General features: G+C 41.3%; 1 protein-coding gene across 1 annotated transcript; it reads left to right on the top strand.

Moving 5' to 3' along the window:
- Positions 1-341: 341 nt before the first annotated feature.
- Positions 342-14,358, top strand: LOC142465967 (cysteinyl leukotriene receptor 2-like). Its single transcript, XM_075570468.1, is given in 3 exon segments — positions 342-580; positions 10,780-11,708; positions 11,711-14,358. Coding segments are annotated over 2 exon segments (1,011 nt in total). The 5' UTR covers positions 342-580; positions 10,780-10,781; the 3' UTR covers positions 11,795-14,358.
- Positions 14,359-16,196: the final 1,838 nt, after the last annotated feature.

Below are 16,196 nucleotides of genomic sequence, written 5' to 3'. Positions count from 1 at the left end.
CCCGAGTCCGTGGAGGGAGGGGGGGGGGAGAGTAGCGGGTCCCTCCGCTCAAGCCACGCCCCCCCTCCCTGTCAAACCGCCCACCACCCGCCCACCTCCCGCTCCGGCTCCCGCTCCCTACAGACCGCATATCGCGGTCTGTGTATCTCAGCGCACCGCCTGTCAGCAGTGCGGGTGCGCTGACTCTGGGAGCGGGGCCTTAGCCTTAGTCCTTTTTCTAGTCTAATGAAAGGATGTACTGCAAGTCATTTGCTGAAATCATTCTCTGTACAGGACTTCCGAAAACTGCAAGTGTTAAACATTATTCTCAGCTTTGTGAGTAAATGTAACTTCCTGAAAAGACGAGGGTGTTTTGTGCAGAGCGACAAGAAGCTTGTACGCAAGATTGAATTTCCATGACATAGAGTTCAAGCTGCAAATTCTGGACTGTGCTTGAGAATTGAAATATACAGATGTAGCAACGTGTTGCTACGAACGTACTAGCAAAAGTCAGAGGCGCTGAGGACAGTGTCTGCCACGATGGAGCCACATCATTAATCCCCCTGTGCAGTGACCACGAGTGGCAGTGACACCAACGACAGTAAGTGTTGCTACATCTGTACAGTATTATGAACGTACAGTACAGTACTGACATATATGTAAAACAAAGAGGAACACAGGAGGATGCAGATACAATGTATTGGCATTAGGGAGGCTGTAACCTAGCAGTATGACATGTTCATGATGCCATGCAACAGTCATTTGAGAATTGAAATGTTGAACAAGTTATTATGTACAGAGCAAATTATGGATTAATGCGAAACAACCCCTTAAATATTGTGAATAATATGTAGTAAAGAATACTAATATTATTCCATTACTGTAGGTGAAAATGAGTCTGCATCATCATCCATTGTAAATATTTCACATGGACATGATTAATATACGAGATGAGGAGGCTCACCAGGGATTGTAACAGACTCCCAGGGACAGCTCAGAAACGACAGTAATTTAAGAGAATTCATTTTATTTGATACTGAAATTGCAAGCTGTGAAAAACGGAGCACTAATCCAGGCAAAAATCACTCGGTGGCCCCATAAAAACATGTTTTGCGCCCACCTTTGCTTTGCTTTGTCAAGGTGCCGGTGGGCGCGAAACATGATGGTGTTTTTTGGTCCACAAGACTTGAATAAAATCACGTTTTTTATGGGGCCACCGAGTGATTTTTGCCTGGATTAGTGCTCCGTTTTTCACAGCTGGCTATTTCTGGACTTTTCTCACGGACTGCACCGGGGACTGGCTGGGATCATTGGAAGACGAGGCACGCACCAAGGGAGCTTAAAGGTACTGGCATTTGGATTTGCACGTGTTATTAGTCCTTTATAGAGTACCACAGTACAGTACAAGAGCCATACTTGTGAGTACTGATGCTTATCTCACTAGGCTGATATCATATTACCACACTGAGTACTACAGGTGCCTTTTCAACCCCATTGATTGCCGTCCGTTTGGCAACTGTTTAATTACTATGGAGAAGGATCTTATTTGCTGAGCACCATTCCCGTTTTTCAGGACTATACTTTGATACTGAATACTCAATTTGTTACATTCACTAACGCAGACATTGAGATATTTATTAAAGGGGTAGTTCCATTGGGCTCACAAAAAATAATTTATAAAAAAGTTTATATACAACATACTTCCCAAAACAAATGTATTCAAGATTATTGTGTACTTCTACCAAAAACAAAACAAAACACAAAAGAGGAAGCTATTTAGCACTCAGCCCCTCCAAAATAACAATAGAAAAACATACTTAATCAGACATCAAAATGATTATTTATTTATAAATAATTGAGCCAGAAGACTCGCATACTCACCACCTTCTCCCCTAATTCTACAGCGCTACATGTCATATAAACTAATACAAATAATGCTAAGTGTCACAAAAGTGCGTAGTGCAAAGTATAAAATGGCATATGTACGCAGCTGCTGGATTTATGTTGCACTTTACGTTATTAAATGATTTTATTGTCCTAAAAATACCATTTCAGTATTCAGCTGTTATATGTTGTCTTATATGTTGTTTGTTTAATGTTTCAACAGTATTACGCTATGTGTTGTGCTTTCTCTTTGTTTTCAAGCCCACCGTGAGGATCAACAATCTTCACAACCAACAGGCTTGGTTTTCGTATATCCTTTATAGTGGTAAAGTTTATAGGCGCCCACGGAACTATTCCCTGTCCATACTGTTTTCCTGACCAGGGGGTCAGGCTTTGTGTCCTAGGCAGCCCCTTATGTATAGTTTTATTTAGTATATAAGGTAATAGTTACTACACCACACACATTGCGGTTAGCGCTACCTGTTTTGTTGTTTACTTTACGTAACACACACTTTTGAAGTGAAACTTCTTTAGTGACGCTCATGTGTTTACTTGAGACGGAAGTCAGTGGTGACGGAAGTGATGTCACTGCTGGCAGATGAGGCCGTCAGTGTTGCCACCTGCCAACAGGAGTCACCAGAGACGAGGAAGGCAGTGACACACACACACCGCATCCCCTGAACACCCCCCTCCCAGTGAGCTGCTGAGCAACACCCCCCTCCCTCAAACTTTGGAGCTGCGCCCCCACCTCCCCACCCCCCGCCTGCTTCCCCTTGCTCCCGCGCCCCCCTTAACTTGTTTGGCGGCGTCAAATGACGCCGCGGGGTCACAGGACGTCACGTGACCCCATTGCCATGGAGACGGCCGTGTGAGGTCACTCCGCATGACACCACGGTGTCAATGATGCCGCGTTGCCATGGCGACGCGTCACAACAACTCTTCTGAATCCCAGTAAGTGAGTTGCAGAGGCCTCACGTGATCCCCCGGCATTTAATTTAAATGCCTTGGGGAATAGCCTCTGCAACTGCCCACTCCCCCCAAAAAAATCCCCTCCCCCCTCTTTGCGCACCGCTGCTGTAGGACATACTTGAAAACGAGAGGTAACTCAATGTATTACTGCCTGGTAAATCATTTATAAATAAATTAAATAAATAAATGTAGAACTGGAAGCAGTGTCTAATTTCAGAGCCTGGTTGTTTTGCATCTGAGATTTGCTTACACTGTGCAGCTATCCTGAAATGCCCTTTTTTTACGACTTCTTTCCCTCAGTTATCTCTCTAGTAACCCTGACCTTTATTCCTGGGGTTAGGTAATAAATAGCTCAGGCGCAAATGTAGATTTTTTTTTTTAAATAGTTCCACGCACGCTGACCTCCAGGATATCTTCAATCCAATTTTCACTAGTTCCCCCAGCAGCTCCATATCCTCCCGCCATCATGGCGGCCGACTCCAGTTAACAAAGGAACAAGAAAGAGCCAGGAGACGTGTAGATTTTAAAACAAATCTTTATGTAGAAAAGAGCAATTAAAAACTCACACATAAAACAATGTCAACCGGCACAAGAGCGCCCATCATCCAAATCTCGGATCATGGGGCGCCCCCCTCCCCGTTTCGCAACTAGAAGTCCACGAATCGCTCCAGAGACAGGGCGTGCGACACCATGCACTCTGCCGCGCCTGCCCGCACTATGGACTTAGCTTCAGTCAGAGTTCGCAAGCAATTCACCGAGCATTAGGTCACTGCAATTTTGTTTAACATGTTAATTTGCAAAGTTATCTGAAATCGCTGTATTTGCTTAAGGCTGAGACGATAAATAGGACACACAGATAATGTTTCGCTCGCTGTCTGATGGTATTTTGTGAACAGTTGACTAATTTGGCGATATTATTAGTCTTTTGAGGCCTGCGAAAATGTTTTTCAGGGAATCCCATTGGGGATGGGTTGGGGGCGTTCACATTTTATAAATGCATTAAGACCAGTTTCACACATCTCTAGTTTTATCCCGTTCCTCAGGGGACAGGAACAACCCAGTTTTTAGGAATGACCAAGGAATTACCCGTGAGACTGCACTTCATTTACAAATGCTTGAAGCCACTACCAAAACATGGTCTGCTAAGAATGTCCTAGCGATAGAGATGAAACCACGGAAATAAAGAATAGTTTGTTTATTTATTGTAGCCTCGAAGCAGTAGGCACTGGTTGGCTCTACCAGTAGAGAATGGGTTTAGATAGGGTAACCTGTACCCTCTCTTTAAATCCAAAGTATTGATGTGTCTTTCTAATTTATATCACTTTGTAAAACATTACAACACTATAGTTGCTAAAATAGGGTTTCGCCGCCAATAAAAGAGGAACTTTGAACAAAGTGCAAATCTTCAGTTCACACCACAGATATCTGCAGTATATAATAGATGGCTACTGGGTGCTGCGAACAGTTATTTATCGTCAACGTGTTCTTCAGAGAGATTTGATTCCTATTCATTTCAGGCACCTATGTCCATTTCTTTGGAGAGAATCAAAGCTTTGTAAGGTGATACTGTACGATCAACTTATCTGAAAGGGTTGACAGTATATTTTGTAATGTTGGTTAGAACGTTTTCTTTTATGTTATCTCTACTTTCACTGAGCGCTAGAAAAAAATGCGAGGAAATAATTATTCTTTAATTGTGCATGATTTAAATATATGAAATGGGATATGAGGCACTTAGAAAAGTTGCCTTTTTGATGGAGATAAGAGGAACATAGATAATCTATTATATATGATAACAAATAGTTGACTGTTGGGTACAAGACTTGTCTTTTATTACTTGTTTTATGCCATTATAATGATATAATGTTGTTCTTTAAAGCAGGTTTGTGAATTGGAAATATGAAACCACTTCTGTATTTTTCCACAAGAGGGCACATCATCAAAGTAAGTCTCCTTTTTATTCTCGACTGCATAAATAGAGACTAGGGATTATACTTTTGATATTTTGTTTAACATCGCCACTGAACATTAATTTAAAATTCGCCCATTTAGAAATATTTCAGCTGTGATGAGGCTAGTTCAGGGGGATGGGGGGAGGGGGCACGACTCCAGTCCTCAAGGGCCACCAACAGGTCAAGTTTTCAGGATATCCCAGCTTCAGCACAGGTGGCTCAATCAGTGGCTGAGTCGAAGACTCAGTAAATGCACTTTACTTTGCATTTACCTACTACAAGAATTCATTAACCATCAAGAAGTGATACCAAAGAGAAATCATTTTTCCATGGCAACCACATTTTGGATGTACCTTTGTTGCTTTTAGAGCGGCATATGACTTGTAATCAGCTAAAACAGTCATAAGATACATTTCTGGATCACATGTTAATGGCAACACAAGACAAGCCCGAGTTAATAAAATACTTCATTGTCTCCCTGCGAGCATGTTAATTCATGTATCAGATAAAAATGTTATATCTATGGTTTCAAACAAGCTAAGTAAAGAACAGTGAAGGCTGCCAAAAAGTCTGTTTTTTCCTCCCCAAAACCAACAAGGCAATAAAGTCAGAGTGAACATGCTGATTAATATGTCAAATCATGGCAGAATGGTATTTAATCAAGAACTGAGTACAATATTTGCAAAGCAGGGATATCCAGTTCTTGAATGTGTAACTTGACAATATAATGATTCTTTCATGGCTTTGTTATATTGTACACACGTGTAGAGTTTTGCATTGAGAGAAGAGGGGAGGGAGAATAAGGATTGACATAGAAGGGCATCTATTGAGAGAAGACAATGTTATGGACATATAGAATGGACTGCAAATGACCGTACAAGACGAATTAAGTGAGGTTGAAGAGCACATTATATTGGGCATATAAACCAAACATGGTAGAAGAGAAGGTACTGTAAAAGAATACAAGAGCAGAGCATGGGGGAAAGAGAACAGGGAAGGTAATATTTGTCTACTGTATGTTGTGGGAGCTTCTTTAAGCAACGATATACATTGCTTATTTGGGAAATTATGCTGAAAATGGTTTATTTACCCTGGATAGTTACTTATTTTAATGCTTTATAGAAAGGTGGGTTCGTGGTCTTGGTTTGATGCCTTTACTAAGTTTAGACAAATGAATTCTTGAGTGGAAAATGTGAGGTTTCAGATTTGCTGACAAATGTGTGTGGGAAACAAAAATAGTGGAAAGAAGAAATTCACGAGGGGCTCACAATGGCCCTATTTGTCATTGAGCTGTTTTTCCTCGTCAGGGAACATTTAAGCCCCAGTCATTTTGGAAGATTGTGATTCAGCTGTATTTACACTGGCCATTTAGCATTTGTACAAAGTGGTCTTATGACGAATCCTGCAGGCTGACATATTTTCATTTGAGTGGCGGTGGGAGGCAAAATGATAATTAATGAAGGCATGTTTTTATTAAATGAAGGATTTCAAACGTATGTGTAACGTGATGATAGCCAGGTGGGTAACTGTTCCATGTGCTGTAGACCCAGGGATTTAACTTCATGTGCTGGCAAAACATAGCAATGCCGTGCTATGTACCAAGTGGAAAAGGGATAAGCAGGGGTGTAACTCACCTGAGAAGCATTCTCCTGGCAGCACAGCAGGGCTGTAGGTGTTGGGGGGCAGAAGGCTTTCTGCAGTACAGTAGGAGACACATACAGTTGGGATATAATAGGCAACTGCCTGTTACATCCCAGGTCACCAGTGAAACATTAGACATGAGATACAGCACGTCACAGCACTTTGGACAATCATACAAAATTGACCATTGTTTTGAGTGAAAAGATTCTCCCCCTCTCTCTCTGTCTCTCTCTGTCTCTCTCTCTGTCACTTTCTCCCTCTCTCTCTGTCACTTTCTCCCTCTCTCTCTCTCTGTCTCTTTATCACAAAAGTGCTATTTTAGAATCTGACATTTTGCATCTAAACCTGTTTTGCATACAGTAGGGCCCCGCTCTATGGCGGGTTCCGTTCCAGGCCGCCGCTGTAAAGTGGAAATCGCCGTAAAGCGGCGCCCTACTGTACCTTTGAAAACAGAGATGCAGAGCTGTAAACCGACTGTTTCGCTGACAAATGGCACCTGACAAGGATTTGCGCACACTCTAAAACTGTTGTTTAGTGACAGACGGATACTTTGCTGCTGAGCGCGTCATGCCGAAAATCGCCGGAAAAACGGAACAAGCGCCGAACCTATTGAATATGGATATACATTGGGAAACGCTGTATGAGCGGAACGCTGTAAAGCGGGCCCTACTGTATTTCCAACCCTTTAAAGATGGGTAGACAGCAATTTCTCTTTAAAAAACATAGCATCAAAAATGTGCAACCACAGGTGGGAAACTTTCACACATCTCTACTACACACACTTGTAAACCTCTGTCTAGAAAATGTACATTTGCCCCGGCTAAGGTGACTTTTAGCATTAACACAAGGCAGAAAGAGTATTCATGAGAACAGGACTGGCAGCTAGCTTGAAATAAAAGCAGACACCATGTGAATAGCCTTATACATTATGTTTAAATATCACCACTGGTGTAACAGTGCTTTATGCGTAGAATATTACATGCACAATGAATCTCCTGTCAGACAAACTTACAGTATAATTTACATACAGTAAAGGGACTTGTTCAAGGCAAGGAAAATGCTGATGCTGGGTTCCATGAAACGAGATCTCTTACACTAAAGATGAGCGTCCTAAGAATGAAAAGAAACAAAAGCTACAGTACCTATAGCAGCATAAATGCAAACAAAGTACATAATGAGGGTGCTAGGTATTCCACAGGGCTAAATCCCACGTTTTAGTCCAGTATCTAAAGTAATCAATCAAATAATACATACAGGCGCAACACACCAGAGTAGCTTAGGCCTTCAGACTTCACGTGAGTGGTTCGCCCTTATTGGCTGAACCGCTCACATGACGCGGCCGTCGCGCTGCAAAAACAAATCCAATTGTATATTCAAAAATCGCGCGCTCTATGGCCTGCCTCAGAGTTACGGCCTTTGGTTCGCGGCGCGCGTGGGCACTATAATCACGGCCTTACTCACGAGTCCATAGAACTCATGGAGAGGCAAGCAAAGTGTTTCTTTATTCACTTTAACAGATGAGTGCAGACAGAAAAAGGTCTTTAACCAGTCTACTCTTTCCCTCTGCCGAAGTTGTTACATAATTCCTACAGGGTCATAATTGGTTTGCAGTTACAACGTTACATTTTGCAGTAGGGTTTCTATACCTTCAGAGGTAATATCAAAGCATGTCTTTATTGGACATTGAATTGATGCATGATTTGAAATGAGTCCATTTAGCTTTAATGAAGTGAAGAAGTAGTCCAAGTTAGAGATTCATTTTTTATTTATGACATTGTAGCAAAGTCATGTTAGTGATGGAAAAATTATATATGTTTTGCAGGTATTGATATGGACTTTTTAAAAATAAATATTTGTAGCTTCATGTTGGGCACAAAGCTTAGAGACCCCACGTCACTCCACTAAATAATGAGGTACAATTGTACAAGCTTTTATGTACCCTGTGAAAATGGAGGAGAGCCAGTGTAGGTGGTGGCGTACTGTATTTGAGTGAGCCAATATAATTATTTTGGTCGTATAGTGTGACATAGGTACTATGTGAGAGTAGGACATTATATCATCCCTATTTTAGCCATTCAACTATGCTATTTTGGGGGGCTTGGTAATTCAGCATGTGAATGCGAGAAAAAATACAATGGTTACGGGTTCATTATTTTTCAGAGTTAATCAAGTAAGAGTTTATACACACCCCTAGATGGGCTGGCTTATGACTATAGAAAATTATAATAATACGCCCCTCCAGGAGGGGTTGACCTTTAATGCTACAGGTACCTAACCAATATCCGGAAATACAGGCTTTTAATACATAACCTCTACACTTCTGCTCACCTCGGGGGTCATATTTCCTGTCAAACAAATGATCACATCCCTGACGAAGAAACCCACTATTTGGAGTTTCGAAACGCGTAGGAGGTCTTTTGGCATCGCAGGGGCACCGTAGCTGTGGAACTCAAGCGGTGACGTCACAGGAAGAGTTGATCGACCGAACTCTGGGAGAAAGCAGCCAGCAGACTCCTGAGTAAAGAAGGGGATCCTCCTCCGTTGACTGACGCAAATTCACCCCACGGCAAGCGGTTTACCTGCTGACAAGACCATTACAATAATGCTTATGTCCTAGTCACTTTTGGTGAGTAGGTTTCCAATTTTACCAAAGTGGAGCAAGTTTCAAGACATCTGGTTCCTATGCAGAGGCACAGATAGTTTTTTTTTGTGTAATTCATTGTATTTTATAATGTATTTTTAATATGTATTAAGTGCTCTCTTTATATATCCTTGTTGTCCCTGGGTAATGCACTATTGCAGTGTGTATGCTTGTTTTTTTCTTTTTTTCTTGAGGGAATCCATCCAGAAAGGAACTTTGTCTACAACCCCATCCATACCTTACCTCAGCGCCACAGGAGGTGTCTTTCCCCTACGTTACCTTGTAAACTGCCAAAACTCCTAGCTAGATGATGAACATTATTATTTAAGTATTTAAATTCAACAACTCTTATCGACACTATGTTCTAAACCAGGGGTGCGTAAACTGGGGGGCGCACGATTTTCTGGGAGGGGGACGCGGCGGGCGCTTCCCTGAAGGCATTGAAATTAAATGCCGCAGAGCGCGCGAGGCCTCTGTAACTTGACTTACCTTAACTTGCCAGTGTCACATCACCATGGCAACCCGATGGCAAATGACGCTGCGTGTCACGTGACGTCACGGTGCTATGGCCGAAGTCGAGCAGGGGTGGGGCGCGAGCAGGGGTTGAGAGCAGGCAGGGGTGCACAGGGAGAAGAGTTTGCGCACCCTTATTTTAAAACTACATTACTAAAAAAATACTAAACAGTGCGTTTAAACAAAACGAAATGCTTAGGGTCCATCTTCTTATTCATTAATCCTTCATGACCCCAATCAAGGCTGTGTAACACAAGATAAAAGCACAGTGGATCAAGACATTTCAGGTATATTCCCTGTGGTCTTTTGACTAACCGTTATCCTCCAGGAGGTGAAATGCTTGAAGTTTCATTTCAAAGCAGTTCCTCCTCATGCTTCATTTGTATGTACTATAAGATAACATATGTACTACAACCAGTGGTGGATTTCCCATTAGGCCCGGGCAGCAAAATTTTGGGGCGGCAACATTTTTCGCCCGCATATGCATTTGCAGCGCTCTCAGGCCTATCGAACCTAACGGGAATGCACTTACATGTGTAGGCCGCCTCCTTGTTGCCACCCGCTCCCATCTCCTTTGGAATACCAGCATCAAATGACGCCGCGGACGCCCCAATGTGATGTCACACGGCATCTCATTGCCCAACGTGACATCAAATGACGTCATGATGCCACGTTACCATGGCAACGCGACGCCGTGCACTGTCATGTTGATGACGTCCGAGGAGTCATTTGATGCTTGGATTCCAAAGGAGATGTAGGGCGGCAGCAAAGAGGCGGCCAACACATGTACGTACCATGGGGTGGCGGGTCTTCAAACTCCAGTAACAAGCGTTTTGTCTTGTATTTTTTAATGAAAATACAGTTCTCTTAGGTTAAAACCATTCAGCATTGTATGGGAGGATATCGGCAAAGAGGGATGATCTGATGACAACACAACTTTAGCAGGCGCCAAAAATGATAGAGGTACAGATATAGCCAATATTATTGCAACTGTGGCGCACTGCAGCACAACATACATAACTTTCTAGTGGGTAAAGCAGCCATTGTTTTCAATAACCCACGAGCAAGAAGGGGGCGGGGCTATCGAGGTATTTTACGAAAGGAGCGTGCCATGGGTTTCAATAACATTAGCTATATCTCCTTTAAGTAAATTTAAGAAAACAATTCAGTAACTCCTGTGCTTTGTTTTTTCTTTGCTAGAGATGGAAGAAACGCATGACAATCAACAGTTCCCAGGCAATGACAGTATTCAATGTGAAGCAGATGACGAGTACAAGTATCACGCATATACTGCAGTATATATCTTTGTTTTTGTTCTTGGGCTACTCTTCAATGGGGCAGCCTTATATTTCTTCTGCAGGGTCAACATAAGGAAAGGGATAACTACAATATGCCTGATGAACCTTACAATTGCTGATCTTATATTCATAATGTTTCTGCCAATGAGAATATCCTATTACCAGAATGGGGCAGTATGGAACTTTGGAGATGTTCTTTGCCGTCTTACTGCATACTCTTTTTTTTTCAGCATGTACTCCAGCATCTTCTTTCTGGCCTGTTTGAGTGCATTGCGTTACGTATTCACTGTTCATCCTGTAATGATTAGTATTAGGACGGTTGTTAAACTGTGTGCTTTTGTTTGGGTTTTTACAGGGGTCAGCACATTACCTTTTCTTCTATCAGGTACCCAGGTTCGAGAAAACGTGACCAGGTGCTTTGAACCCTCGGGGTTGTTATCTTGGAGAAGGATCATGTACATGAATTATTACGCCTTGATTTTTGGATTCTTGGCTCCATTTTTGACAATCTTAATATGTAATGGGCTACTTATCAGACATATAATACAAACATCTATGACGAAAGGAATTATTAGGAAACATGCTACCCTGATTTTTCTGGTTCTTTTGGTTTTCTCTGTCTCTTTATTGCCTTACCACATTCAGAGAACAGTACATCTGCATTATTTAGTCCATCATCCAAACATTTGCAGCTTGCATGATGTTCTACAGAGGACAGTTGTGGCAACCCTGTGCCTAGCTATACTAAATAGCTGTCTTGATCCTTTATTGTATGTATTTTTGGGCCATGGCTTCAAATCATGGCTGCTATTAATATGTAGGTACAAGTACTGTATACATCAAACTTAAAATCTTCATCAACAAACCCTTTTGGGATAGATACAGTATTGAGAGAGGAGGAATTAGAAATGGATTAAACTTTACCAGAACAAAGAATCACAAAACTGACTCAGCAATAATAAAGACATTACATGTGAAGGGCAGTGGAGAAATGTGTATAATAAGTTTTAATATGAGATGATTTTAATAAACCAGGCAGAAAACCATGAACGTCTGACAGTACAACAGATTTAATTTGCTGGTGAAAAATACTAAGTGACCTGTAAGTTGTGTGAAGCATCAAAGATATTTAAAATGCGAAATAAAACGGGAACACTGTAAACTAGCAATGATTGAGATAAACATAAAATAATGTCCTTTGTGTTGACTTACGGAGTTATATTATTATGTATTATATTAACGATCAATTACATAGTACTGTACCTGGAAATTGCGGCATATTGTATGAAATCTACATCAAATAATCACCGACTGCGTATTATCAGCAAATCCACTTCAAATATGAACCTGAGTTAATGTTTAATTATTATTCATTGCCATAGCACATAGTCGTTATGTTTGTAGGAAAAGTAAACATTGACCCAGCTGCAAACTCAATGTAGAAAATCAAAGTTTAGATTGTAGATGTATTGGGGAGATGATGGAGTACTGACCTGTTTAATCATAGGTACTATGTAACTAGAAACACCTTAATAATTTATAAGGCAATTATAACAGTGAGGATGGGAAACCACAGTCAGGTCAACAGCCATCGAAAAGGAAGAATAGGCATCTTTGTTTATAAACATAGACATAATTAAAAAAAACTTTTTTCCAGGTGGTAATTGTTGAAATTATGTAACTGTCTCAAGTAGTAGTTTCTCCACAAAATTCCAGAAGGAGCAGGGTCACCCAAAAAAAAAAAAAAATATATATAGAGTGTACTGTTAGGACAAAGTAGTGTGTAAGTGGAATCTTTGCTCATATGTTTTCCTACATACAAGTAGAGACATATATAGCTTTCTCAAACGGTGGCTTATCAGTTTCGTCTTATAAAGATGATTGTAGTATTACCTCGGGGGAAAAAAGATAAGGGAGACATAGTGCAATTCAAATATGACACTGTTGTATTAACAAATGCTTGAGGACTGGAGATGATCAACCCTAGTTTAAAAGTACATTTTGCCCCAATGCTAATACAGTACCAACTATTTACTAAATTAACATGGTGTGCAATATTGCTGGGAGACGCTGGGCTGTGTGAAAGTGTTCATTGCACCATGTTTTGGGCTGGTTAAGTCTTTTCACAATTATTAGCTACAGTACACTTACAGTATAATGGTATGCCTTGATCGTCTTTGCTTCGCTAAGTGACTTTTGTTGAGCTGTCTGTTTCCATCAAGACGATAGATTTACACAAAAAACAGAATTTTTATTTTGTATTACTGCTTCCTATTTTCACATCCAAAAACAATCTACAGGTCTACATGTCAACTTGCTCCTGCCACCTACAACCTCCAAAGCTGGTAGTTTTGTGTAAAGTTAGAATGTCTGCAATTGTTTTTAAAGCGTTTCAGAGAGCAATCCGAAGGAACTCCAGCCTGAAGCCTTTTAAACCTCATGTTTGGCATTGTTCAGCACAGCAGTGCTTTGTTCAGAACACTTATCATGCTTTTAAGATTATGTTTAATCTTTAGTGCACTAATGAACCTTTAACTGGCTTTCTTAGGTCACTTATTCCCACTTGAATGGTTATGTGTCTGTATGAGTTAAAGAATAACTTTGAACAGATGAACACCTAAGCTGAATTTAAAGTAAATTATGTTTTTTCACCTAACATTGGGTGTAAAATAAAAATAAAAATGGAAGCCCCCATAAGAATCTGGGTAGATATTGTAACTCTAGACATAAAACAGCAGACATGGGGTCATTTAAAATTAGCAACATTTTTACAAATTAAGCCTTTTTTGCTCTCTAAATGTTTTTATCCCTTATTTCAGCTGGCAATTATTGTAAAAGTCCATAACAGTATGACCAGCTAGCGAGTACTGCATATATGTGGGGTCCGGTTGTGATCTACGAATTGCTAGGGTTCTGGGTGTGTGCTTTATATAAATATTTATATTTAGATAGCACCATAGATCCAGTGCTTTATTGAAATCATATTTGGTATAGTAGTTCTCTATGGATTTTTTTGGTGTCTGGTTGTAGCCACTTCCTGCTTCAAATTACAAAGCCAATAAAACCAACCTCAAACTGATGAGAACCAAAAGGTCAAAATAGCTGTCTGTGAGTAGGGTTACTGGCTCTGCATTTCTTTATTCCAGGCTGTGCTGAAAAAACGCTGTAATACGGTAGGCATAAGCTTACAGGGGTTGATGTTAAAATGGGCAAGGCGCAAAAGGTGATACACTGTGAGTGCTCCTTTGCATATCATTACCCAGAATCCCTGGCTGCAGTAGACGCACTGTAAACTAAGAGATAATGGACAAAGTCAGGGTTGCAGACCAGTCTGAGACGTGGACAGGGGCGGATTGTATATACCTACTGGTCCAGGCGTTTCTTTGAAGAGCGACCCTCCTCCTGTAGCGTCGCGGCATCATGTTACATCACATTGTCATGACAACGCGTTGCCATGTATTGTATTGTATGTCTTTATTTATATAGCGCCAAAAGTGTACTCAGCGCTTCACAAAGAATACAGTACAGGGAATTATAATTATACAATATGTGCAGCAAAATCAGACAATATGATGAGCAAGGTTAAGACATTAAATGAGCAAGGTTATACATTATATACAAGACATTGCATGCACAGTAAGAGATAATATATATTATAGGCGTATGTAACAGTTACAGACCAGATTAAAATGTGAGACAGCTTTAGTTTTGAAAGAACTTAGACTAGTGGTGGCTGAGAGAGTCTCAGGTAGATTGTTCCAGTCTTGGGGTGCACGGTAAGAGTAGGAGCGGACAGATACAGACGAGACAACGAGTATTCTAAGGCTTGCCTTAAACTAGCCCGGTTACATGCTGGGTACGTACTGGGTGTAACCTGGCTAGTTTCAGGCAAGTTTAAGGCATTTCTGCATGGACTAACACAGCAGGGGTCCCTGGCAGTCCTATTCAGTTTGAATGGGACTGCCAGGGACCCCCGCTGTTAATCTGATGGGCCATTAGTCAATGCAGAAATGCCTTAAACTTGCCTTAAACACGGCCTAGCATGTACCAGGGTCTTTTTGGCGATTGCCACTGGTTTGTATTAGAATAACCGTTGGCACTACAGTAATTTGCTGAACCTTGGAACCATGAACAGTCTTTTGGAGTCAGATATCAGATGATAAGTGCTGCATTTGGTTGGGGTGAGGAGATTGTTCAGATAGACGGGTAGCTTGCCCAGAAAGTATTTGAAGGAAAGACAGGAAAGATGAATTTTGCACCTAGACTCAAGTGGGGAAGGCAGGGTTGTAAGTGGTATTTTTATTTGCTTTGGATACAACAAATTCACCCATATAACAAACACAAACTTCTTAATACTACCTTCTGTCTCCATGGAGACATTGTTTCTCAGACAAGACGTACTGATAGTGCCTGACACTTGCGAGCTTCTAATAATTGTACTATAGGGAGTGTAGACGGACGTTCACAGAGGTACACAATTGGGAGACGTTTATAAGGTGAAATTATAATAAGGCTTTATTATGCCTTTTCCTTTTTATCTGGAAATCATCCAAACACAGCGGGGGGGGGGGAAAACAAAGCTTCTATTCACTTGGAAGTATTTCTAGTGAAACACTATTCAATTAATTCACATCTCCCTTAGTCAAGCATTTCTCCAAGCCCCCAAACACATAGCATGAATTAAGCAGATATAGAAAGTCTTGTAAATAAAAGTCTTATCTGTTCCTTGTGGTTTGGAGGGAAAATCTTCTCTGCTCTCCTGGAACCGCACCCGTGCGTGCACAGAAAATATCAGCATCCAGGTTTAGAAGTCTTATTTGGTGTCTTGCAATCAGCTCTGCTATGTGGCTGGCAGAGCTCAAGACATGGTGTCTCCAAAGGTCAGCTCTCAGTCAGAGCTAAGGAGTCCTTCCTGTCTCAAAGGCAGGCTTTTTCTACCACCTGTAATCAGGCAGGTGGTGTTAGTTAATTTGCTACCAGCAGTTAACCACCACACTGCTGGATTAGAGGCACATTTGTGAACAGGGATAAGTCCCCTGTTACAGGGAGACATAAATTAGGCATGGAATGTGGGGAAATTAGTTAGTAACATTCACTCTCTGCTACTTTAAGTTATGAGGGAGAAGGAGCGGCTCAGTGAGTAACGACACTGACTGGCACTGAGTTTGAAGCAGGGGGAACCTGGTTCAAATCCTGGTGTCGGTTCATTGTGACCTTGGGCAAGTCACTTTCTTCCTGTGTCTCAGGCACCAAAAACATAGATTGTAAGCTCCACGGGGCAGGGACCTGTGCCTGCAAAATGTCTCTAAACCGCTACGT

Source organism: Ascaphus truei, chromosome 14 (genome assembly GCF_040206685.1).
Source record: "Ascaphus truei isolate aAscTru1 chromosome 14, aAscTru1.hap1, whole genome shotgun sequence".
NCBI classification, from domain to species: Eukaryota; Metazoa; Chordata; class Amphibia; order Anura; family Ascaphidae; genus Ascaphus; species Ascaphus truei.
The sequence above is the reverse complement of the archived record's forward strand: the minus strand, read 5'-3'. Positions and strand labels throughout refer to the sequence as shown.